This window comes from Hemicordylus capensis, chromosome 2 (assembly GCF_027244095.1).
Source record: "Hemicordylus capensis ecotype Gifberg chromosome 2, rHemCap1.1.pri, whole genome shotgun sequence".
NCBI lineage: Eukaryota > Metazoa > Chordata > Lepidosauria > Squamata > Cordylidae > Hemicordylus > Hemicordylus capensis.
This window is the reverse complement of record NC_069658.1, coordinates 141586473-141612075: the sequence shown is the minus strand read 5'-3', so window position 1 is coordinate 141612075 and position 25603 is coordinate 141586473. Positions and strand designations below refer to the sequence as shown.

The window sequence follows — 25603 nt, the reverse complement described above, 5'->3', positions numbered from 1 at the left end:
CAGTCTACCAAATCATTCTCTATTAATGTATACGCTCAGTTCAGATGTCAAACCAAATCCCAGTTTTCAGAGTCTAAATGTGCTTTATTGTGCCAAATGAATTGATCAATTAATCAATTTATCTGGCTATTTAAAATAATAATAATTTGAAAACCCTTTTTTTAACCCAAGCTTTCTCAGGTTCTTAATTAAAAAATACTGTTTGTTTAATTTTATGGTTTTTAAATTATTGTATTGTTTTAACTTTTATATGTGTTGTTATATGTTGAACTGTTTTAACTTTTATATATGTTTTAACTGTTGTTAGCTGCCCAGAGAAGCAAGTTTGGGCGGGGTATACATAAAATAAATAAATAATGTTTTGCGCTCGTGCAACAAATCCAGATCAAAATGCAAAATCGTCAGTTGAAGCTGGTTTGTAAACCAAGGTTTCTGAAATCTGTGGTTTGGTGTGATGTCTGAATTGTAAAATCATGGTTTCAGCCATTGTTGCGGTTCCTGAAGTCACTGTGCCATAGAGACTGGAGTCCTGAATGGACTGAAAATGAAACCACTGAAGCAGCTCTCATTGATGATTTCTTAAGCATCTTTGCTTCTATCTGTCCATCCTCAGCTTGGTCATCCTGTCCACCACCCTTCATTAGGTATCGCAGCTGCCAGAGTAGTTCTCAACAGCAACACAAAGAAAAGCTACCAGATTCCATTCTTATTGAACAAACATCACAACAGGCAAGGATTCAAAGACAATATTTCTAGAATAGCCCATTAGGTATAGCCCCTAACAACAATCTCCCAACGACTATGATAAAATGGGCTCAAGATGTGGGTTATAATATAGATATGGCTGCTTGGGAAAAATTATGGAAAACTGATTTAAAGTTCACTGCATGTTATACTTTAAAAGAAAATTATAAGATAATGTATAGGTGGTATCTGACACCGAAAAAATTAGCATTAATGTATGAAAATATTTCAAACAAATGTTGGAAATGTGGACAATGTGAAGGAACATTTTTCCATATGTGGTGGTCATGAGGGAAGGCAACGGCTTTTTGGGATATGATATATAATGAGTTGAAGAAAATCTTTAAAGAGACATTTCCTAAGAGGCCAGAATCCTTCCTGCTGGGAATAACTCAAGGAGAGTTCCTCAGAAGAAATTTAACATTTTTAATGTATGCAAACATGGCAGCCAGGATAGTATATGTGCAGAAATGATTTGAAAGACACTAAAATACCCTCAGAAGATTGGTTGATAAAAATTTTGGAATATGACGAGATGGCAAAGCTTACAGCACTTATAAGAGACGGAAATTTGGAATGTTTTAAAGAAGATTGGGAACTATTTTTGCTTCACTTAAAGAATGATTTTTCCAATATGGACTTTTCAGTAGGGTTTGAAATATAGTAATAACAGCAGGTTGGGTTGGGTAAAATTGAGCAACACTGTGAGTATGTATGTTTTGAATTATTATAGCAACGGTTTATATGTACAGTTATTGTGAACTGTGCAGATAGGCAAGTGGGAAGTCAATAATTACTTATGTAGAACTAGATAAATGAATGTAATTTGAAATATAAAAGCTATTGTAAAAACCAATAAAATTTTAAAATGGAAAACAATCTCCTACCCCATGTCACTGGAGCCATGGACAGGTCTCTCTCTATACTGTGTAACTTCCATGAAACTATTATCATCATCATTAGTTATTATTTAATATGTTGGGTAACAAATGTATTGCAGTCTGTTTCCTTAAAACTGCTGTGAGAGGGTTTTAAAAAAATTTCTTTCTATTTTCTATATTTATTTTAATTTCTACATTTTAAGGTAATTTTATTGATGATTGTATATGTTGTTGGCCAATTTGGGCATTGCTGGATGGAAAAGTGGGCTAATAATAATAATAAACATTTATAAACTATTCCATCCAGCACTGGCCAACAACATATGAAACCATCAATAAAATCACCTTTTAAAACATAGAAATTAAAACAAATATTTAAAATAGCAACAATTTTTTGAAAAAACTCATAGCAGTTTTAAGGAAACAGACTACAAAACATTTGTTAACCTACTCACAGATAAAAAACCTGACAACCTCCTTTTTGTTTACTTTATTGGTTATTATTTATTGGTTATTTTGTTATTGGTTTTGACTCCACCCAGGAAACCTAGGATACCAATTTGAGTGTCTGGGTAAATGCTTCCTCACTCACACACTTGAGATGTCACAGAAATATATTTATTCAAAGACAAATATGTGTGGAGGCACACAAGCCACATGAAATTTCTGCAAGGCCAGTTAGAAGAGCATGTACACCTAATGGATCTCAGCTGTTGGAGCTTCTGACCAGCAGAAGCACGGAACAGGGGCCTGATGGGCCTGATCCAGCAGGGCTTTCCTTATGTTCTAATGAGAAGGTGATTGGGAACCCTGGTCTTCCACACAAACAGTTGTGTACACAAGGGCTTTCTGCAGATGTTTCAGTGAATGCTTGATGCCACAATGCCACTTCCTCCTTCCATTCTACCTGGACTAAGTGGTCTATAAGGGGCTCCAGTTCCAGCAGCACTGTGCTCGGCAGCTTGCCAGGTACCAAATACCCAAAGATGATTCTGCAACAGCTGAAACTGCTTTTCCAACATCAAGCCCTAGCAATGCTGTATATTCAGTAATCCAGTCAAATGCAACAGGAATACTATCATATTATCACTACTGCATTTGAAGCCTGGGTTTAAGAGATGTGTTGCAATGTGAATTTGCTAGACAAACTGCTTCAGAAAGCATTTTGCTCATTATTTTAAAATGTTAAAATGTATGAACTTTTCTCATTTCCTCCCAAATATCCAATTATTCCATTTCAGGCCTCAAAGGAAGGGGAGGGGAGGCCAGCTCCCTTATACCTCTCATGTTTTGCTCCAGTCTCTTTCTCTCCTCCCCTCCCCTCCACACCCCCGCCAGCCCTCTGGCTCTGTTGTAGCCTGTCCTGAGGTATGGCCTCCTCTCTAGGAGCCAGCGTGGTGTAGTGGTTAGGGTGCTGGACTCGGACCAGGGAGACCCAAGTTCAAATCCCCATTCAGCCATGATACTAGCTGGGTGACTCTGGGCCAGTCACTTCTCTCTCAGCCTAACCTACTTCACAGGGTTGCTATGAAAGAGAAACCCAAGTATGTAGTACACTGCTCTGGGCTCATTGGAGGAAGAGCGGGATATAAAATGTGAAATAAAGAATAAAATAAATAAATAAGATAGAAAGTTGCCTTATACTGACTCAGACCATTGGTCCATCTAGCTCTGTATTATCGACACTGACTGGCAGCTGCTCTCCAATGCTTCAGGTCGGGGTCTTTCCAAGCCCTGCCTATCCCCAGTATATGCTTGAGGCTCTTGTTCCTGAGTCAACCTGCACTCACTGGCAGCACTCACTGAATATGTTGGTGCCATTGGGGTATGGCCAGTCCAGGCAGACTCTCCAGGGGCAAATACCTCAGGCATGGATGGAAAGTTATTTCTCAGCCTCATTCCCAGATTACAGATGGAGGCTGGCCTCAAATCCATTTTAAAAGGGCTCATTTGCTTCTCCCAGCTTCATTCATATAGTAGTTTGCAGAGCGTCCAAATGATTTGGATGACTTTGAGCATTTTGCCCTTTAGTGGGTCCACCCAGTTCATTCTCAGTAACTCCTGCAAATCCTATAATTTCTGGCGTCTGACAAAATAAGATGAAAGCAAGCCAAACCTGCTGATGGATACTTAGCTCTCTCATGGGGCTATTGTAAGTCTCTAGCCATCGCATTGTGTACATATACTGAAAAATCTATATAAATCTATTATCCGGCCTGAAAATGTCTGCTGAATAACGTTCCATACAAAAACCATCAGAATTCTTTAAGGATTTTCGTAAGAATACAACACCTAATACTCCTCCAGGAAATTTCATTATAGGACTATAATATGCGATTGCCTGTTTGTCAAGAACATGCAGCAAGCAACAAAGCTCTCCATCAGATACAAACAACAATCGAGTCATCATATTGTTCAGGGGCACCGCAGGATGGGTTGCTGCACTCCAGCTGTTTATAGTAGGGCTGAACTGAAATGATTTATACTGCTTCCGTTTTGCATAGATCAAATGTTATTTCTGCCTTTCGCAAGTGTTATGACATCTCCCCGGAAAATATTTGCGAATTCTCACAGAGATTCTCCAAAGAAACCCTGTAGGCACATGAGTGGGGTAGCTCTAAACCTTTGGCCAGTCCACAAGCAAGCCCGTAAAAGGCCAATTACAGGGAAGCTAGACAGCCTTGGCAGAGGCGTAACTAGGGAAAACGGCGCCCAGGGCAAGCACTGAAATTGCGCCCCCCCCCCGCCGCCGCCCCCCCAGCATACATCTGACTGACACACATGTATTTTTTTCCTCACAACAACCCTGTGAAGTTGGCTTGAATCTCAAACAACAGAATTATGATGCAATGATGAAACACACTACATTATACTTAGGTTTTTCCTCACAAGCAACAACCCTGTGGAGTTGGCTTGTATCTCAAACAACAGAATTATGATGCAATGATGAAACACACTACATTATACTTAGGTTTTTCCTCACAAGCAACAACCCTGTGGAGTTGGCTTGTATCTCAAACAACAGAATTATGATGCAATGATGATACACACCACATTATACTTAGGTTTTTCCTCACAAGCAAGAGACAATCTCCAAAGGTCCTGGCATATAACCCCCTCCCCCATTTTTCTTGCCAAACTTTGTGTCTTTAGCAGGATATAACAGGCACTTGTTAAAGCTAACACTGCAGGTTTTTCTGAGATGGAGCTGTTATAGGAGCACTTCAGCGTAAACTGAGATCACAAGGCAAGCTTTCACAGTGCAAAAACGAGCATGCCAGCAAGCAGAACTCATGGTAAAACTCTCTTGAAACACCTTGTAACAATGCACAGGCAGCTATGTTACACTGCTTGAGTCAACTCACACTGCTGTACTACCCAGGCTGTGGGAATTGACTCTCAGTTCCATATACATGCATGCATTTAAGATTGAGTGCCAAAGAATCTTTATGATTGTTTTTCTTTCTTTTGGGGCAGAGAGATGAGCGTATAATGCAAACATTAACACCTGTTAGGCACCTGAGACCATAGTTGGGCAGCTAAATAAAAGCCTGATTCTTTAATATGTTTTTTTCCCCACATGTGGCTTCTGTAGTTTTTGCAACTCATTCAATTTCTCACCCTGACACTTGGTCTGCTGCTTCCAGCCACCCGCCGCCGAATCCTTTCTTCCGTGCGGGTGTCCATGTGTGTCCTCGTCGTCCTGCCTGCGCCTGCTGCAGTGCAGCCCCAGCCCCAGCAACCACGCTTTCCTCCACGACGGCGACCGCGCCACCACGTGCAGGCGAACAGAGGAGGACGGACGCACCGCACGCATGCGCAGCGTGACACGGCACGCCGGCCGAGTTGCGCATGTGTGCGTCACTGACTAGAGACGCTCTGGCTGGCAAGCCACTAGAGGGCCTCTTTCTGGCTGTTCCAGACTAAGCGAGCGATGGAGTGAGCGAGCCTCAGCCAAGGGCAGGCGCAGTGAGCAGCATGAAAGGCGCCCGCCGTGGCGCACGCCGCCGCCAAGCCAGGCCACTGACTGGCCGCCAGCAAAGCAATGGGGGGGGCGTGGGTGGTGTGGAAGGGACCGCTCATGCGGGAGGGGGCGCCGACGCGCTCCCTTGACTGCTGCAGCGCTGCTGCACTGAGCAGGAGAAATTTGTATTTAAAAAACCATTTTTAAAAAAAAATTGGTCATGGCGGCGCCCCCCATGTGACCCGAAAAGATGGCGCCCGGGGCACGTGCCCCCCCTGCCCACCCCATAGTTACGCCTCTGAGCCTTGGCAAAGAAGCTGTGCAAGTCCCACTGAGCCTTTCATTTAAAGCAAAACAGCCTGAGAGGAACTGCCCAGCTTTTGGAATCCTTGACTGTATGCCAATTTCCAATGCAAAAAACAAAGCCAAAACACCAATGAATAATCAGCCCAAGTGGCAGTAGCAGGATCCCTTGGAGGGGGAAATGGTTGTTCCTTTGATGGTTTTTTTTTTTTTTTTAATCAAATCCTGGGCATCCAATGTGGTTCTACAATCTGCTGTAGTGACACTTGGTCAGCTCTAGAAAACCAATGGATTTCCCATGCCCTTCTACCATGTGCACATTGCATCCAAATACGAAAGGAGAAATATTTTTTTTTTAAAGATAAATGCAATCTCATTTCTTAGGGCACTTTTATATGGAAATATTTCCTGAGTTGAACATGGAGAACATAGGAAGCTGCCTTATACTGAGTCAGACCATTGGTCCATCTAGCTCAATAGTGTCTACACAGACTGGCAGCAGCTTCTTGCCTTATCTTGGAGATGCCATGAAGAGAACTTGGAACCTAGATGCTCTTTCTAGAGGGGCTCCACCCCTTAAGGGGAATATCTTACATTGCTCACACATGTAGTCTCCCATTCATATGCAACCAGGGCAGACCCTGCTTAGCTAAGGGGACAGGTCATGCTTGCTTCCACAAGACCAGCACTCCTCCTCTGAATTATGGCTCTGAATTATGTTGTGACACAAAATTGAAGCCACAATGGAAGATGTGACTGGTACAATTTTGCTACAGCCATTTATAACAGGACCAGAACAGTGCTGGTGTGGGGTCCTCCCTTCTTTCTGATCTGCCTCACAGCCCCTCTTCCTTCCATGTCAAAACAGCAGGCATAGTAAGGGGAATATACACTTATTAAAAAGTTAAGAGAAAGGCTCAGGTTCATACTTTGGCTTTACGAGTAGGTCCTACATGCAATTGACCACTTGAATTGGATGCGCTGTCAGGTCCAAGGGCTGGCAAGTACCTGAGGGCAGACAGGTGGGCATCACACTGCCAGCCAACCAGTCAGCCAGGTGACTGGCAGGAAGGAAGGCAGTCTAGCAACCCAGATGAATAGTCTGGTGGCTTCCCTCAGTGACAGAGTAGGGATGTGCACGGAACCGGGTGGGGAAAGTTAGAAGGCAGGGAGGTCAGACTTTATGGATGGGGGAGGGTGCACTTACCCCTCCCTCTGCTTTTCTCCACTGGTGCTCCATTATCAAAGGCTCCTTTGGAGCGGCAGCATACCTCCCTGCCGCCCCGTCTCCTCTTTGCCTGGAAGTACCAGGAAGTACCTGGCGTGCATCGCACGTGCCTGCCCAGTATGCATGCACCAAGCGCGATGTGCGCAAATACATGCACCAGGTACTTCCTGGTACTTCAGGGCAAAGAGGAGATGGGACGGCAGGGAGGTTTGCTCCACCCCAAAAGAGCCTTAGATAATGGAGTGCTGGTGGGGAGAAAGCAGAAGGAGGAGTAAGTGCACCCTCCCCCACCTTTAGTCAGACCATCACCACCATCACCACCCCGCCTTCAAACCGCCTTCTGTGAAGTATTGGCTGTGCCTCCTTCCAATCAGCCTTCTCCATGGGCAGGTTATTCCGCTGTGTTTCTGCATTAGGGGACAAAAGAACGATCCGCTCACTTCTGAAGCTGAAGAGCACCAGAATTATCTGCTCAAAGAGGTGGACGCTCAATGTATCTTTGTGTGAGTCGCTGCTGTGGGTGTGCCTCCTTCCAGTGCCCAGGGCAGCAAACCACAAAGATATGTGGGGAGGAATTTTCCTCAGGGGGAGAGGCAATCCTACAATGCTGGAATATGAGCACTGGGAAGAGTGTACTTAGGGTGGTGTGTGCGTACATCGTTAATGCAGAAAAACTGTCTGCCTCCGCTAACAGAAGTTTGATAACACTAATTTGAATTCTTTGAACTTCTTTAAGAAAACCAACTTACCCACCAAATCCCATTCACCATTTGATATGTAATTGGAAATATCAGCTTCAAGCATCTGCAGATCAAGCAGCCAGCCATTGTGTGTCCATGAACCAAATTTCAAATCACATTTCTGCACGTCAAAAGGAAACCAGCGGACATCAATATAACATGTGCTCTTCAAGATGCCTGTAATTAGAAATGAGTTTATGTAATTTTCTTCTCTCTCTCTCTCTCTCTCTCTCTCTTTCTCTCTCTCTCTCTCTCTCTCTCACACACACACACACACACACACACACCATTGATCTTAAGGGCAAGAGGGGTGAAATTGCACTCATATCTGCCTGATCTCAGAAGTTCAAGGGAGACAGCTTTGAAATGCATTCCAAATTGATCTACTAACAAATGGGGCCTATAATTTTGAGTTTCAGTCATGCTCTGCAAAGGCACATAAGATGAAAAAGCTGATTGAAAAATATCTAGAGCCTCAGCTGAGTTGGAGATTATGTCTCCAATATACAGATCTCAGATTATTTTCCTTTAGCTGCCTCTATCCAGTTTTTGATTGTATGTTATTACCAATCATACTACAGCAAGCAAAACTGATAGTAATAGCAGAATTGCTAGTTGTGACAGTCATTCCTACTGCCAAACTGGTGTTCTTAGTGCAATGCCACACATGCTTTCAGTTTCCCTGGACAGTGGGAAGTTTCAGGATAGTCTTTTACACAGTCAGTTTCCTTGTGAGGATGCCCCTCCCTGGGCCTCATGCTGCGGAGAGGGTTCTTTGTCCCACCCCCTCACTAGACAGCCCCCAAGCCTCCCCTGATTGGTCGGGGTTTCTGACTGGGGCAGGGTTTGCTCATTGCTCAGGCAGGTCACCACCTCAAACTCTTCAGTTTTGCTCCGTTGATCCTTCAGAAGGCAGCTTGCTCTTGCGGCTCCCTCCACATGGCTTTGCAGGCCTTTGGCATTCGTCACGCAGCATTGGCAGTACCTTGAGCACACCCTCTGGTGGGGCCTTTTGTTCGGCTTCCCAGGGAGCAGTGCTGGGAGGACGAGCAGTGGAGGATGGCATTCGGAGTCGCAAAGGCCTGGACAGAGCGGCAGAGCGTGGTTTGATTGGGCCACCACCCGGTGCCTTGGTCCAGGGGCTTCCTGGGCTGGGTAGCGGGTGGTTGGGCCCTGCCTAGAGGCTGTAGAGGGGGGTCCAGAGGGCTGTCAGGCATTTGGCAGTCCCGGGGTCGGGCCTGTTTTGGAGCTAAGATCTGCGGCTTGAGTGTGGCTATCCGAAGGGCCTGGCTTTTGGTGGCCTCCATTGCTTGGGGTTTCCTGGGAGTGGGAGGGGAGCCTCCTAATAGCATTGCTTCACCTCCTTTTTCCCTATTGTGTTGCTTGGTATACCTGTTCTTAGCCCTTAGTTGCCGTTGCCTTTGAGCTGTATTCGGCTTGGTTCTTCTGGGCCCCACTTGGAAGTGGCATAGGGCCAGTTCTTTGGGGGAGGGGTGTGAAATTTTGTGGGTGCTCCAGTCCAGCATTGAACCATGCCACCTAAGAAAGCAAAGGGGAAGATGGGGGGTGCCCCATAAAGCCTCCCAGGTGACCCGCTCCTCAGTCTTCTCGCTCAGATGAGAAAGGTGACATGGTGCAAATTAGGGCCCGTATTCAGAGGATGGAGGTACTTGAACAGGCCAAGAAGCCCCCACCCCCGCCAGAAGGGAGCTGGGTCTTCAGGGGTGCAACCACCAAAGCAGAAGAAACGCATTAGGGGTGCTGCTAGAGCAGAGTTGCTAAAATCATTATCGGATAGGCTGGCATCCTTGGAGAAGGACAACGAGACACCTATTCCAGTTCCTGTGGAGCCCTCTGGTCCTGATCACCAGCCTCCAGTGGCACCCCTGCCTAGCGACCCAACAGCTCCAGCCCCTGTGGCCCCTGTACCTGCGGCTCCTGTGCCAGCCAAGCAACCCACACCTACTCCTTCAGGTGACCAAGATGCAGACACACTGAAGGATGGTACTTGTATCATCCCTGGCTGATACCGCCTTATGGGGGCTGGAACTTTAACCCTTTCTGGACTATGCCATCACAGCCCTGGGCTGCAGCAGACATGCTAGGCATGGACCCTCCACCTCACATGGGGCAGCAGAACAGGTTTGGCGGGGGTTGACACCACAGAACATCACAAACACAACCACTGGGGCTCACGGGGGTTACCCTATGGAGGTGGTTCCCTCTCCACAGCATTCTCCCCGTGGGGCATTAGGCCTTCCGTTGGGTGATCACCTTTTACCAGCAACAAGGGGAGTATGGGGACATTTTCAGCCTTTTATTTAGGGAGCCTGAGGTGAAGCACAAAGGAAGGGGACTCTAGCAAAGAATATGAGGTTCCCAAGTGGAAGCCAGTCGAGAGGACCTGGAATAACTGGCTCTCTGGCTTCAGTATTTATATGGATATCATTCTTTGGGAACAGCCTGCCAGTGGCCTGGCTCTTGTTAAGTACTTGGATATTATTCATAGAACTGTGATGGATTCTGCAGGTACCTTGTGGGTTAGATATGAAAACCTTTGTATGAGGGTTGCTCTAGACCCTGCCCTCTCATGGAACGCCACTCTCAATGAGTTGTGGCTTCTCATTATATCTCCTTCTTGCCCAGTTGATGGTGATAGAGTGGACAGCGGACACCTGTTATCTAAGAGTCCGGCATCTGCCACTTCAGCTAGTACCAGCCAGCAGTGGGTTCAACCCCACCTGGTATGCTGGGAATTTGACAACGGGGGACTCTGTAACAGGTCCCCATGCAGGTTCCACCATGCATGCAGCTTTTGTAGCATAAAGCACCCCAGCTCTGCCTGCATCAGGAAAAAGGGGTGGTATACAGGGTTCAAGAACCACCTGCCTAGTCACAGGAAAGGCAACCCCCCTCCCCCATCTCCGGGGAAAGGGGCCCAGCCCAATTAAGCTGGGGTTGTTATGTCAGTTGCTTCAGGCTTATCCCGATCGTCAGGCTGCAATTTATTTGAAGGACAGTTTTTGGGAGGGTTTTAGATTCCTTCATCCTCCTGATGGCTGGCTTTTGTTGCACGCAATCTCTGATCAGTGCTAGGTAAGGAAGACGTTCTTAGAAAGATGGGTAAGGAAGCAGCAGCAAGTAGAGTCTTCAAAGCTCCCCCTTTCCCTAACCTGCAAGTGTCGCCCTTAGGTGTGGTTCCCAAGAAGGCCCCTGGCAAATGTCACCTGATACATCATCTTTCTTATCCCAAGGGGTCTTCTGTTAATGATGGGATACTCAAGCACCTCTGTTCAGTGTGGTACACCTCTTTTGATGAAGCAGTTATGATGGTAAGATGCTGCGGTCATGGGACCCTGCTAGCGAAGTGTCCGTACACCCTCTAGACTTTAACCTGCTGGGCTTCACCATTGTGGGCAAATTTTACTTTGACAGAGCACTCCCTATGGGCTGTTCTGTTTCCTGTGCGGCCTTTGAGGCATTTAGCACTTTTTTGGAATGGGCATTGAGGGTGAAGGCAGGTTCCGTGTCTATGGCACATCATTTAGACGAGTTTCTTTTTTCTGGGCCGGGGGCTTCTACTATCTGTCATCATTTGCTGCAATGTTTTATTCAGTGTTCTTGCATGCCTCGGGGTGAGCGGTTTCCACTCTGACAGGCTATTTGACTGTGTTGTCCTTTAAGGCTCAGGCTCAGGGCGTGCATGATACCACAGGTGACTGTAGGGTATCAAGAAGGTTGGATTCTGGAGGTCCAAAGTGTTTTTTTGTTATGTGCGTTGGGCACTGTTATGTTACCAGCTTGTTGCTGTGTGTTCACCATTAGTGTTTTCTTGAGAGGTGCTGGTGGAACAGCGGCTCCTGTGAGAGTGTTAATCTGCGACCACTCCCTGGTCTTCTGGGCTTTCAAGCATGCCCGAACCTCCCAGATCGGTTTGGGGAAGCTCGCCAGAGTGCACTGGCTGGGAATTCGGGGGATGCTGTGAAGCCAGTTACTTCCAGCTTTGTGGAATTATTTAGCTAGTCATTCCTCTCCCAAAGTTTTGATTGTTCATTTAGGTGAGAATGATGTTGGTAAGCAAACTAGGCTCTCCCTTATTCAGCAAGTCACCTCCTATATTGCCACCATCCGTGCTTGGATTCCAGGGGTTATTATAGTCTGGGCCGACTGGCTTCATCATCAGGTTTGGAGGGGGGTGCAAAATCTGAAGGGATTGGAATGGGCCAGGAGGAAAGTTACTACATTCATTGGAAGACATGCTATTGCACAGGGTGTTGCGCTTATCCCACAACCAGGTATTGCACATTCATTGCCTCATCTTTTTCACCCGACGGTGTCCATTTCTCCACTGAGGACTGCATTTTGTATCTTGCTAACCTTTGGAGGAGGCTTGTTGCGATTTTGAAGGGCTGTGGGGCAAGAAGGCCAAGCTAGGCTGACCTCCCTTTAAGTCAGGAACAGTGCGGGCTGAATGGTAGTTTAGTAGGGTTGAAAATCAGTGAGCACCTTTGAGCAGTTAAAATGGGTTGACTGGTCAATTGGTCCCTAGAGGCTTTGCAGCTCAGTGACCTTGATTCACCATGAAACCTGCTTCAGGGATTCTCGAACCTCAAAGGCTGTGCAACTTGGGGTTTGCAAAGCCTTAGAAGTTATCCTGACCCCTCTGGAGTTGACTATGAAGGGGATGAAGTGGGTTTTTCCCGCTTCTGTCCTAAGTCAGGGTGTGTCGCCCATCTAAGGCACGGGGGAGGATAGTGATGTCCCACGGAGGAGGAAAGAGTGTTAGGCCCGCACTGTTGGGGGATGGAGTGTGACCACACAGTTCACTAATACAATCAAATTTAGTAAGGATGTGGCCCATATACCCAAGTTATATATGTCTGAACAGGGATAAGTTAACCTCTTTGCCACCCACAGGCAAAGAGGATTTTGCCGCTGTGGTGAGGCGAGGCAAAAGGGATCATGACTCGGAATCTAGAGAGCCCGAGCGAACTCTCCGCCTCTCATTTCAGACAGCCGTTTGCTGCCTGAACAGCATTTACTTCCCTTTCTCTCCCTCCAGTGAGGGAGAGAAAGGGAAATAAAATGCTGTCAGGTAGCAAATGGCTGCCCGAAATAAGAGGGGGAGAGGAGATCTTGCTCGGCTTTGGAGGCGGAGCCCAAGCGGTGGTGTGAGCCAGGTCAGGTGACACTGTGTGCTGCGGGATGTTACTGGAGGGTGGCAGGGCAGGAGACAGGCCACTGCTGCTCCTGAAACTTTAAAGGTTAAAAAAAATGGGGACACTCTTTCCTCCTCATCCTCGCCCCCCACCCTCCCTGCAGCCAGCCACTGACACAGTGCCTCATCCCGCCATGGCAGTGGTGATATTTAGAGGGGAAAGGGGGGATTCCCCCTGATGCCCCCTCCCTGGAGGTACTGCCACCCCTAGGGAGGCGTGGCAAAATTTGAGGAGCAGCAAAAGTTGCCGCTCCTCAAATTTTGCCGCCATAGGCAGATGCCTCCTCTGCCTCTGCCTTAATCCACCATTGTGTCTGAGTCTTCCTTGGGGCCGGGGTGCGGGGACAATAGACTACCGGAGACTTGAATGGCATTTTCATTGGCTGAGCAACATGAAGCTGCCTTTGGTTTAACTTGCCTGTTTGCATTGCTTCTTTATAAACACAATATCTGTCAGGTGTGATGCAGCTTGAACCAGAAGCCCTGAAAATCTGACAGTGCCTTCCTGCATCCCTGGGCTGCTGGTCTGAATAGATACTACAACCAGTTCCACCTAAGACATTTGTATAACAGTCCCACATTGTCCTGGCCTGGGAAATCAGGGAGCACCAGAGGTCCTCTCTAGCGCCACTGGCTGATATAAATTCCCAGAACTGCTGCCTTCCCTCAGTTTGGGTAGCTTTTCACAGAGGAAGGCCACCAGATCCCCAGTCTATGCTACCATGCTAGCAACTCTAGCAAGCCTTTCAGCCAAGGTAATTGTCCATTATTGGGCATGAACACCTGACAGACTGAAGACTGAGATATCCAAATGAAAACTGGTGTGCACATTAAGGATACGATTTGCATTTCAGGTTCAGACACTAACTCAGCCCTAGCACCAATTTTTCAGGGGGTGGAAAAGGTTAGCACACTGCAATGCAACAGCTCCCTCGGGCATGGAAATATTACAATGAAGCTTGGCATGCATGTTTGTGAAATAATTATTTGCTCACAGTTCAAATATCAACTCAACCCCTTCATCCATTCTGAGTGGGAGAGATGTAAAATACATTGCAGTATGTGATCTGAAACAAAGTCTCTTGGACATTACTTGTAGCATTTGTTTATTCAAAATGCAGATGTTGAGTGGCAGACAGAGGAGGCGTCGGGCATATATAGAGGACAAGTTCACTGTTGCAGTTCAAAGGCTGCTTCTTGCCAAATAGCTGTACAAACTCAGATTGATTTTCCCCCCTCTGTCAAGCTTAAAACACTCTACCAAGCAGTCTAAGCCCCAACCAAGGGCAGCTCCAGAAGGGAGGCGGGGAGCAAGCATCCCTCCCCTGACAAACAGTTTGCCCCCCACCCCAATTCTGTTTCAGAAATCTGTTATGTGGGACACAGCTTGCCCACCCATCAATGTACTTTGCCCATTCTGTAGCCCTCCCCACCCCCTCGGTGCTGCCACTGACCCCAACCTGAGGAGGTGGGGGTGACCTGCATTCCAGGTTCTAGGAACATCAACTGACCAATAGTTCCCATTAAGCAAGCACTTATAGCTATTAAGCTACCCAAATTTCTTGAGAGATACAAACTCATGAATTTTAGCAAGAGTTTGTGCTTTGAAAGAACATGAAAGATGTTTGTTCCTTCCAAAAATCCCATTACCATACAGATAAAAGCAGATTAGGACTCTCTAAGTTTGCAGTTGAGAACTTGGTTGTAGCTGAGAATCAGTTAAGTGAGTCTCTAATTTAGGAATCAAATTCAAATATTCCTATCTGCAGATATGCATTCCTCTCAGCCACATGCCCCTTTTGCATTTCAAGGCAGACCACATTTAGTATATGATTGGGGTAGATCCTGGTTTAAACATACAGATCTACCACCATCATGCGGAGTTTGACCCTCTGTGAAATTACTCCACCATTCATGTAGTCTGAATGTTTGAAATTAATTTTGCAATGGTCTTAGCATTCCCTCTGAATTTATTTTGTTTCTTAAATATTGCTCTATAGCAAAGCTTACATTATTCTCTATCTTTGTCTTCAGTTTAGTTTGTTTTCCTGGAGGGACTGTTTGCTCTTACATAAATCTTTCATATGACGGTAGTCTAAACTATGTAAGAGATTAATATTTATCACATATCATTTGCCATCAAATTATTTCATGTGATGCCAGTTAAAAATAAAGGCAGAAGAAACAAACAAACTATAAGATCCCCCAAAGATACTGTTTGTTGTGCAACTTGTTGAGTCTTTGTTATATATCCAGATTTAAGTTATATGAAAAACATGTTATTGGTGAGCTAATGACCACTGATTGGCAGGGAGGCCTTGCCTGCTCCTCATTTCTTCCTTTTTTTCCCTACAGTGTCCTCTGCTTATGGTAAGGGGTGCATGTTGGCCAAAAGTCCAAGAATTAGGGAATAGTCCCTCTCCCCTCCATCCAAGACACCGCTGCAGCAATGGGATGCAACAGCTAGCTTGAAATGCTGAAGGACAATGAGGTAGAGGATACCCAACCATGTGTCTGCCCTCTGCTCTTCAACCAAGCAGGCATGGCAGGAGTTTAAGAGGTCTGAGACAGTTCCACTGGCACTGCTATAGATGAGAAGCAAAGGAAACGGGATCCTCTTTCAACCAAGTGTCAGTGGCAACTCCAGGAAGTGCTCTCTGGTGCTCCAAATTCATGACCAAGAGACAAAACTTCCCTTTTAAAGTCAATTCTCAAGGTTTTGTCAAGAAATAGAACCTAGGATGGGGCTGTGCAAATGAAGGAGGGGGACTGTCTAGATAGAAAGAATTTTGATTCTCTGTACCTCCATTTAAGTTTTATGAATCTACATAAATTGGAAGCAGACGGGCACTGTTGAGATCAGGTTACACTATCACATATTGTGGCTATGCATTTACACCACACACACCCCGTCATGCCTATATATGCTTAAATGCTCTGCTGTGCTATAGTTTTTTGATAAACACAGATCTTGTTTTACATGAGAAAAGGAGACATGGCCTAGAAGGCTAAAGGAAAATATATTTGAGATGGTGGCAAGTGGTAATAATCATTCTTGCCATTTTGTGTTTTGGGACAGGACCAATATTGGGCCCTGAAAACCAACCATTGCTTCTTTCCCCCAGATAATTTAAGACAGTTTGAAAGGGAAATCTCTGCTTGCGGTATGTAAACTCCCCTTGCTTTTAGTAGCTCTGGTTAATAGGTTTGCAGAGGCGTAACTACAATAGGGCAAGGGGAGACAGTTGTCTGGGGGCCCACTGCCTTGGGGTGGGGGCCCAGAGGCAAGTCACATGACTGACTCCCCCAGCCACGCACCCGCCCGGGCTTCCTTCAGTTGTATTCATCCTCTGAAATTGATGTGAGTGTTAAGACCTGGAGCTACCAGAACAGCATGTCTTTCTCTAGTACCATTAAATGACTTGCATCATCCACAATTTACAAAACCTTTTAAAAAATAATTTAGGATGATGTTCTATTGTGGCACATAGGTGTTAATATATGTATGTGTGTGTGTGTATATATATATATATATATAGAGAGAGAGAGAGAGAGAGAGAGAGAGAGAGAGAGATCACTATGTTTTTTGTTACCACTATTCAGCCTCATTTAAGATTTCTTTACTTCATGAGCTGAGCTTCAGTGAGGGGCGGCATTTTAAAGTTTTGTCTCTGGGCCCACTCCAACCTTGCTACGCCCCTGCAGGTTTGGCAGGTTTTTGTATAAAAAACAAAACACTGCAAAATCTGTATGGCCCAAGGTAACAAAGAGAGAAAAGAAATGTGTCTGTACAGAATGGGGAACTATGTCTCTCTCGAGCTATTTTCATCTTACAAACAATTTGTCTGTCTCCAGATATAATTACCCACTGTGAGGATCAAAAAAGTGCTTAGTTCTCTCAATGGGACTTAAATGTGCTTTGCGTTGGCAAAATTGTGCTCTGAATCATTAAAATGTCTTATTGTTTCAAATTCTGTCTGTCAAATCCAATTCAGTTCTTTCTCATATAACTGAAACTATTCAAAGACACCTGTATAGCATTTATAGTGTAGATTACAATGATGGAATAATCACTATAAAATGCTGAATATTTATCTGGTGGTCAAATTCACAAAAGTAATTTCTGGTTGTTGGGTGCTGGGAAGATCTGGACTTCAGTGTAGTTTTAAGCAATAAATTTACTGAGTATTTTGACAAAGTAATTAAAGCATATGCTAACACCACATTTTATAGATAAACCTTTCTAATCCAGTTCCATATTACATTAGTTTACGAGATAAGAAATAACAGTTTATTGAAATACATGCTTTAAAGGGTATCTTACCTGGAGGTATATACTGACAAGCTCCCGAGTAGTTTACCAGAACATTTGTGTGAAACGTGGCATCAAATCTTTCATCTGCACTACAAAATACAGCATAAAGGATTCACTGGGCATTCTTCATTGTGTTTGAATTCATTAAATGGTAACAGATCAAGCCTACTATTATTAGAGCATCAACTGATTCAAGAACCTTGTCATCATTTTTTGTCAAGATTATCATCTTTTGGTGGAAGTATAAATGTATCCAGCAATTACTGGCAACAGGTGGCTGAGCAAGTATCATAAATGACACAATGAACTTTGACCATTTAACAGGCATGTGCATGGCCCAAAAATTTGGATTCTGACACAACTCAATAGAGCACTCTCTGTAGGGGCCATGTTAGCCTCTCCCAAGTGTCATGTCAGAGACCCAACAACTCTTCTGGACCCTTTGCCCCTCGCTGCTGCTGCTGCCGCCACTGCCACCACCACCACCACCACCACCTCCTCCCCCTCCCTCCCCAGTTCTTCCTCCTCTCCTTTCTCTTCCCCACCCACTTACTTGCCCATCCCAGAACCGAAAACACAGTCCGTGACCAGGTGAGGGCAGAGGACAAGTTGTGTTGCTTCATCATTGATCTGGAGGGAGCATGCACATGACACACAGAGAGCTGCCTTCTGAAGCTTGAAATTTAAAAAATGTTTTCCCTTTAATTTTCCTGCTAGATCCTGTGAGTGGTGTGGGTGCTTCTGGGGTTGATAGTTGTATCTGACATGGCAGCCATGGCCCCCAAAAGCATCTGTTGTACTCACAGGACCCAGAAGAAGAAAAGGGTGTGTGTGTCCCTTTTATATCCCAAGCCGCAGAAAGCAGCTCCCTGCCTGTTCCGTCCATACTCCCTCCAGAGCAAAGATGAAGCACCTCAGCCTGTCCTTTCCTCCACTCAGTCACAGGTAGAGGAGGAAGAGGATAGGGAAGTGGGTCTGACAGAAATGTCAGATCTCTGGAGTTCTGCCATGACAGCAAGGAGCCTCCTGACAAGTCCAACTGCTGTCATGGCAGAACTCCATCTGACAGTTCCCGACACAGAGCAAGTTGGGCCTGACAGGTCTTTTGGACCCAACGTGATGCATAGCCCTGCCACTTAATAATGCTTGATCAACTAAAATTACTTCTGCAAGTCCCATGGGTGTTGGGAAAAAACTGTTTGAGAAAAGTACTAGAAGCTAGCCTATATTCCGTTGGTGAATGACTGGATATTCAGAAATGGACAAACTAGCGGATTGACTACTGGGGAAGATCATCAGGAGGTTTGGTGCTGGGTTTTATCAATATGCTGATGACACCCAGATCTATTTCTCTATGCCAATCTCATCAGAAAATGGCATATCTTCCCTAAATGCCTGCCTGGAGGTGGTAATGGGCTGGATGAGGGATAACAAACTGAAGTTGAATCCAAATAAGACAGAGGTACTGACCGGGGGGGGGGGGGGGGGCAGGACCTGAGAGATGGTTTAGATCTGCCTGTTCTGAATGGGGTTGCACTCCCCCGAAAGATCAGGTACATAGCTTGGGTGTGCTCCTGGACCCAAAGGTCTCCCTGGTTTCTGAGGTTTTATCCAACCTTAGAATGGGTTTTATCCAAAAGTACTTATAAATAAGCACCACTGAAGTAAATGATTGGGCAGGGTGATTGAGCGGATGGTGGCCTCTCAGCTCCAGGCAGTTTTGGATGATGCAAATTATCCAGACCCATTTCAAACTGGCTTTTGAGTGGGTTATGGGGTTGAGACTGCCTTGCTTGGCCTGATGTGTGATCTCCAACTGGCTATTGACAAAGGGAGTGTGGTTCTGCTGATCCTTTTGGCACTCTTTGCGGATTTCGATACCATCAATCATGGTATCCTCCAGGTCCGTCTGAGGGAGGTGGGATTGGATGGCACTGTTTTACAGTGATTCTGCTCCTACCTCTTTGGTAGATTCCAGGGTGTTGCATGGAGACTGTTGTTCCGCTAAGTGAGAACTGAAGTATGGAGTTCCACAAGGCTCCATACTGTCTCCAATGCTCTTTAACATCTATATGGAACCACTGGGAGAGATCATCAGGAGGTTTGGTGCTCGGTTTTATCAATATGCCGATGACACCCAGATCTATTTCTCTATGCCAATCTCATCAGAAAATGGCATATCTTCCCTAAATGCCTGCCTGCAGCTGGTAATGGGCTGGATGAGTGATAACAAACTGAAGTTGAATCAAAATAAGATGTAGGTACTGACTGGGGGGGGGGGGCAGGACCCCAGAGATGGTTTAGATCTGCCTGTTCTAGACGGGGTTGTACTCCCCCTGAAAGATCAAGTACGTAGCTTGAGTGTGCTCCTGGACCCAAAGCTCTCTCTGGTTACTGAGGCAGTGGCCAGAAGTGCTTTTTATCAGCTTCAGCTGATACGTTAGCTATGTCCATTTCTAGAGGCGAATGACCTTAAAATAGTGGTACATATGTTGGCACCTCCAGGCTTGACTACTGTAATGCGCTCTATGTGGGGCTGCTTTTGTCCATAGTCCAGAAACTACAATTGGTACAAAATGCGGCAGCCAGATTGGTCTCTGGGACAACACAAAGGAACCACGTAACACCAGTTTTGAAAGAACTGCACTGGCTGCCTATATGTTTCCAGGTGAAATACAAAGTGCTGGTTCTTACCTATAAAGCCCTTAATGGCTTAGGTCCAGGCTTTTTAAGAGAGCGCCTCCTTTGTCATAAACCCTGCGGCCTGTTATGATCTTCTGGAGAGGTCCAGTTACAGATGCCACCAGCTTGTTTGGTGGCGACCCATGATCGGGCTTTCTCTGTGGCTGCCCCAGGGCTTTGGGATAAGCTCCCTACTGAAATAAGAGCATCTCCTTCTCTGTTTGTTTTCAGGAAGAAACTCAAGACTCTCCTGTTTTTGCAGGCTTTTAATCAGAATTAATTTTAATAATTTTAAAGCTTGTTCTAATATCTATTTTATTCTATTTTTTATTGCCATGTATTTTAATTTATAACTTTTAAATATTTTAAATTTTGTACACCACTGAAGATGTACATATTAGGCAGTATAGAAATATGATAAAGTGAATGAATGAATGAATGAATGAAACAAATTAGTCACAACTAACTTAAGTCCCATTAATTTCAATGGGACAGTCATAACTAACTTTCTTTAGATACAACCCAGTTATCCCAATTCAGCAAACCATGGTTTATTGGACTGGAAACAAGCAGTGAGTTCAAGCACTTTCTCTTTCTCCTTCTTTTTCCTCTTCCCTTTGCACACTCAACTGAATTCAAAAAATCCTGGTTTGTTAAACCACCATTTCCCCTGACATCCTAACCAGGAAAATGTGATTTGAATGTTGCCTACGAACCAGGATATCAAACCGTAATCTAATTCTTGCTTAATATCCTGGAGTGCAGGCATAAACCGGTTTGTATAAACTGTTGAACCACAGTTTGTCAATTCAGACATCCTACTAATAGTGCCCAGCCAATCTTGTCTCTAGACTTGTGAGAGGCTTTGCCCCAGTTCTAGTTTCTCCATAGTTGCTCTTTGCTTCAGGTCCATTGTCAATCTCACAACTTTTCTTCTTTCCCCTCATAAAAGCTAGATTGCAAACATTCAAAGAACTTTTTTACTTGAGCAGCTAAACTGTTTGTGAACATTCTGTGCCCTCACATGTAACCAGCCAATCAGTGCCAGAGGTTTCACCACCAAATTCAATATAGATGTTGAGCAACTGTAACAGAAAATCTTCTTATGATACAAAGCTTCTATGTTAAAAATGCCTAGTCAATAGTAACTGCAGGCACATCTATGAAGTGATTCTCATGATCACCAAAAAGTGGGCTAAGGGAGTCTAGCCCGCTTTCTGGAGAGCGTGAGAACCACCAGGCTCGCAGGAGAGCCCGGTGTCCTCAAAGCTGGTAACCCGCTTACAGAGCCCTCCCCTTGGACGAGGTTAGGGGAGTGAGCGCTCTGCTACCCCTGTCTATTTGATCATGTGTTGCCACGCCACAGCTCCATGCCGCAGCAAAACATAAGGAGACCAGGAGGCTGAAACAAGCTTCCCAGCCCTGGGGGCCTTTCCAGGATGCCCCACACACTCATGCAGAGCATTCTGGAACTTCTGGGGGCCATGTGGCCCCCGATCCCCGCAGCCCCCACCAACTCCATGACGGAGCCGGCAGTCATGTGGGCAGCCGATTCGGCTGCCCAGGGCTTCCTGCCTGATTGTCTGCAGGGACAATCACTCCCCTAAACTTGTCCCCGCTAACCCGCTCTCGGCGAGTCTCACTGATTGTGAGCCTCGCCTCGTTTTTAAAGTAGTTTCAAAGGAATTCCCTCCGAGAATCTTGGAAACTGTAGCTCTGTGATGGGGGCTAAGAATCTATAACAGAGAATTCACTATACCTGCAAACTACAATTCCCAGGATTACTTAGAGAAAACCATGACAGTTAGAATTGATATGAAACCTATAACAGAGATATGCCTAATAGGGATGTGCACGGACCGGTCTGGGGGCCATGTTAGAGGCCTCCGGACCGGTCTGGATCCGGACCAGTCCAGCGGTCCGGCACCGAGGGAGGGTCTCCCTTTAAGGGCGGGGGGTAGAACTTACCCCTCCCGCCACTCTTCCCCCTCTGGTGCTGTCGTTTAGAACAAAGTTTTTGGGGTGGCAGCATTCGTCGCTGCTGCCCCTGCCCCCGTCGTTAGTAAAGCCTTCGTAAGAGCTCTTAGAGAAGCACACATGTGCGCACGGTAGCGCTCGCGCCTGTTGCCGCCGTGTGTGCACGCACCGCCGACGTCACATGCAGCGTGCGTATGACGTCGGAGGTGCACGCGTGGCGGCGACAGGCACGCGCAGGCCACCGCGCGCGCATGCGTGCTTCTCTAAGAGCTCTTACGAAGGCTTTACTAACAACGGCGGCGGCAGGGGCGGCAGCAACGAACGCTGCCGCCCCAAAAACTTTGTTCTAAACGATAGCACCAGAGGGGGAAGAGCGGCAGGAGGGGTAAGTTCTACCCCCCGCCCTTAAAGGGAGACCCCCCCCTCGGTGCCGGTCCGGACCGGTCCAGACCATGCACATCCCTAATGCCTAACATTTTCAAAATGGTTTTTCCTGATGTCCTATCATTAAGTATTATGCAGCTGCCTTTTCAATGTTTAATTTGCCTATTTAAAATATTTATATCTTGCCTTTCAACAATTCTCTAGGTGATTCACTATCATAATTAAACATGATATACAGCAAAAAGCCAAGAAAGCATGGATAAACCAGACCAAAACTATAAATGTGAAGAAGCACAATACACACTAAGCATCCTTAAATCTAATTGCAACACTTTCCCAATGCACAACCTTCTCATTGACTAAAAGGTCTTCTGAAAAAGTAGACCTTGCATTGCCATCAAAAAGTCAAAAGTGACAAGCATGAATGCAGTTTCTGGAGAAGGTCCCTCCAAAGTATGGGATCTTCACCAGGGTATCCAGTAAAGAGGTCTCAAACATAAGCTGAACAGACAGGTGGCTCATATGGTAATTAAGCACCAGAAAACAATGGCACTGATGTAAGGGAAAGTTGATTCATCAGGAGACAGAAGTTTATGGGCATAACTCTCTAATTGAAGGATCATAGCCGAGAAGGCTAAGGCAATTCTTTCATTTCTTGAAAGGAGGATTTTTTTGAACAGGTTATACATGTACATGTAAAATCCAGATGTAGCAATGTGTAGGATTTCAAGCCATTAAGTATTATCTTTGCATCACTCCTTTTAGTTTTATGTGACTTGTAAAAGAACAGAACTCATTACATCGGACTATTGGATTGGACATTCTTGGGGAGCTGCAATAATCACTCTAATAACTTAATAGAGCTTTGCCAATTTCCATCTGTTTTGCAACTTTTTCAGTATTTGAAACCAGTCTCATACATGCCTTCCTTACCTATTGTAGAGAAGAATGTCTGGCACCCAAATCTGATCAGCTGGAAATCGTAAGTTCTGAACACCTGGATATTCATACTGATCCCATGACAAATATGCATCGATCCAGGACTAGGAAGAAGAATAGTGTTGTAATATTAAAAGAGGTCAGGGAAATCTGTCCCTATATTTTCTAAAGTAACTAATACAATGTGAATGTTATTGCAATAAAAATGAATATGAGCACTGAGGAATCTCCATGGTGAGGATGTCAATGACAGGCAGCTGCAGTCAGAGGAGAAGTTTATGTTTGATGTAGTAAAGTGGGATGGACTATCTCAAGTTCCACATCCCTGTGCATATCTCTCTCCTTCAACCCAGCATTATCATTTCTTTTGTTATACATACACAATTGTACATGTAATTAATTACTCTCACATGCATTAAATCAGTCTACTAGTCATGAAAAATGTTTAGGCAAAAACAATATCCAGTTATGTTTCCCAGCCCCACTGCCAGAAGAAAATCCATCTTTTCCCACCACTGAAGGAGCAGAAAAGGAAACGCAAGAGAACACTCTGCAGAGGAAGCAGTTTCCAAGGACCAGAGGAAAGCAGGACCAAAGAAAAAACTTTGAATTCGTATTTAAGTTTTCCTCTCCTGAACCCTCTGCCATGCATTTTGTGTGTGATTGGGGCAGATCCAGTTTTAACAGTCAGGTCTGCCATTGTTACTTTTAGTTTGAACTGTAATGAATGGGGATGTGTCCTAAAAAAATTGATTGTTCAGTTCTCACCAATAAGTGATTACAAGTCACCTGCTTGTTTGTTTGGAGGGTTATCCTTTTGCTGAAATCTGCTTATATGCAGTTTATATCAAGGCTTGAAATTCATATTTGGCCGTGTTCCCCAAAACAGTTACTCTCCCCCTGTTAACTTGGCAAAGAGGCACCTTTTAACATGGTGATTCTCTTTATTTAGCAGGGGGAGAGTAACTGGCCCTATCCACCCCCAGCCCAGTACCTCCAGTGACTGTTGCTGGTGTCTATCTGATGTTGCTTTTTAGACTGTGAGCCCTCTGGGGACAGGGATTCATCTTTCTTTCTTTCTTTCTTTCTTTCTTTCTTTCTTTCTTTCTTTCTTATTTATTTATTTATTATTTCTCTGTGTAAACCACCCTGAGCCATTTTTGGAAGGGCGGTATAGAAATAGAATAGAATAGAATAGAATAGAATAGAATAGAATAGAATAGAAAAAACAGGCAGCAGCCATGTTGGCTCTGCTGTGACATCATCACTGCTGTCTTTCTTTGAGGCGTGGCCATTCTTAGTATAGAGAGCGAATTTTTCTGCAGTAAATCTGACCCCAAACAACCATGATTTTGAAAAATCCAGGAGGTATAAGTAGTATATAGTACCACTGTGCAAAAGCTCAATGAAAGCACACCAGGAAAAATATTTGTGCATGTACCTACAGTCAAGAAGTGATGGAAAGCTTCAGTAGACACAGTCAGAAGAGAAAAAGGTGTTCAGTAAAAAATAAGTGTTCTTGCTGTGTCAGGATCCTTTCAATGTTAGTACAAATAAATTATAAAATGGAGCTATTCACACGAGCAGAAAACAGGGATGTCTCCTGAATGCAGCTGGAAACCTGCAGCTGGAAATTTTTATCTCACAGCGAACACATGAGTATGAGGTGCAGACTCGGCAGGGCGCGTGAGCGACATATGACATACGCCTCGCAGCTGGCAGCAGCAGCCCCCTGAGTGGACAGGGCAATCATGTGACCCAAGGAGACCACTCAGAGGGCTCCAAGCTGTAGTCCCGCTTTGCTGCTCCCTGATTGGTGGCCTCAGTTAACCCTTTCCTGGCAACTGCAGCACTGTCAAAGGCACTGAACTCCGTCCCCATCTCCCAAATTCCCTGCTCACAACAAGGCAGGGATGGAAGGAGAGAGAAGAGAGCCGCTGCAGCTGCCAGGAAGAGCCAACATGAACACACCCAAACCCCAATGCGCACCCCAGATCCAGGAGGGACACAACAGATGCCCCCTGGAGCAGTTGCCAGATGCTGGTGAGAGCAGATGCCCTCACAACTGCTCGCTCAGTAGGCATGCAGGGCTGGGCCACCTATTAACTCTGGGCAAATGGCCAACCAGGGCACTAAGCTGGTGGCAAGGCCAATGACATGTGTCTCCTACCCCCCCTGTCCAGTTGCCCCCCATGATCAGAGTGGACGGGAAGACAAGCAGGCAATGG

The 25603-nt window shown here is 45.5% G+C and overlaps 1 protein-coding gene across 14 annotated transcripts in view; it reads right to left on the bottom strand.

Moving 5' to 3' along the window:
• The window catches only part of LOC128343247 (neuronal acetylcholine receptor subunit alpha-7-like), a 158539-nt gene that overhangs the window by 47503 nt on the left and 85433 nt on the right, over positions 1 to 25603 (bottom strand). For 6 of the 14 annotated variants that reach the window (XM_053291999.1, XM_053292001.1, XM_053292002.1 and 3 more), the window contains 3 exons: positions 23370 to 23479; positions 17403 to 17482; positions 7870 to 8037 (listed from right to left, as the gene is read on the bottom strand). In XM_053291999.1, coding sequence (XP_053147974.1) covers positions 7870 to 8037; positions 17403 to 17482; positions 23370 to 23479 — 358 coding nt within the window. Of the gene's footprint in view, positions 1 to 7869; positions 8038 to 8576; positions 8598 to 8733; positions 8820 to 12237; positions 12257 to 17402; positions 17483 to 23369; positions 23480 to 24820; positions 25034 to 25603 lie in introns of those variants that run through there. The other 8 variants (XM_053292006.1, XM_053292008.1, XM_053292007.1 and 5 more) reach the window with 5 other exon arrangements.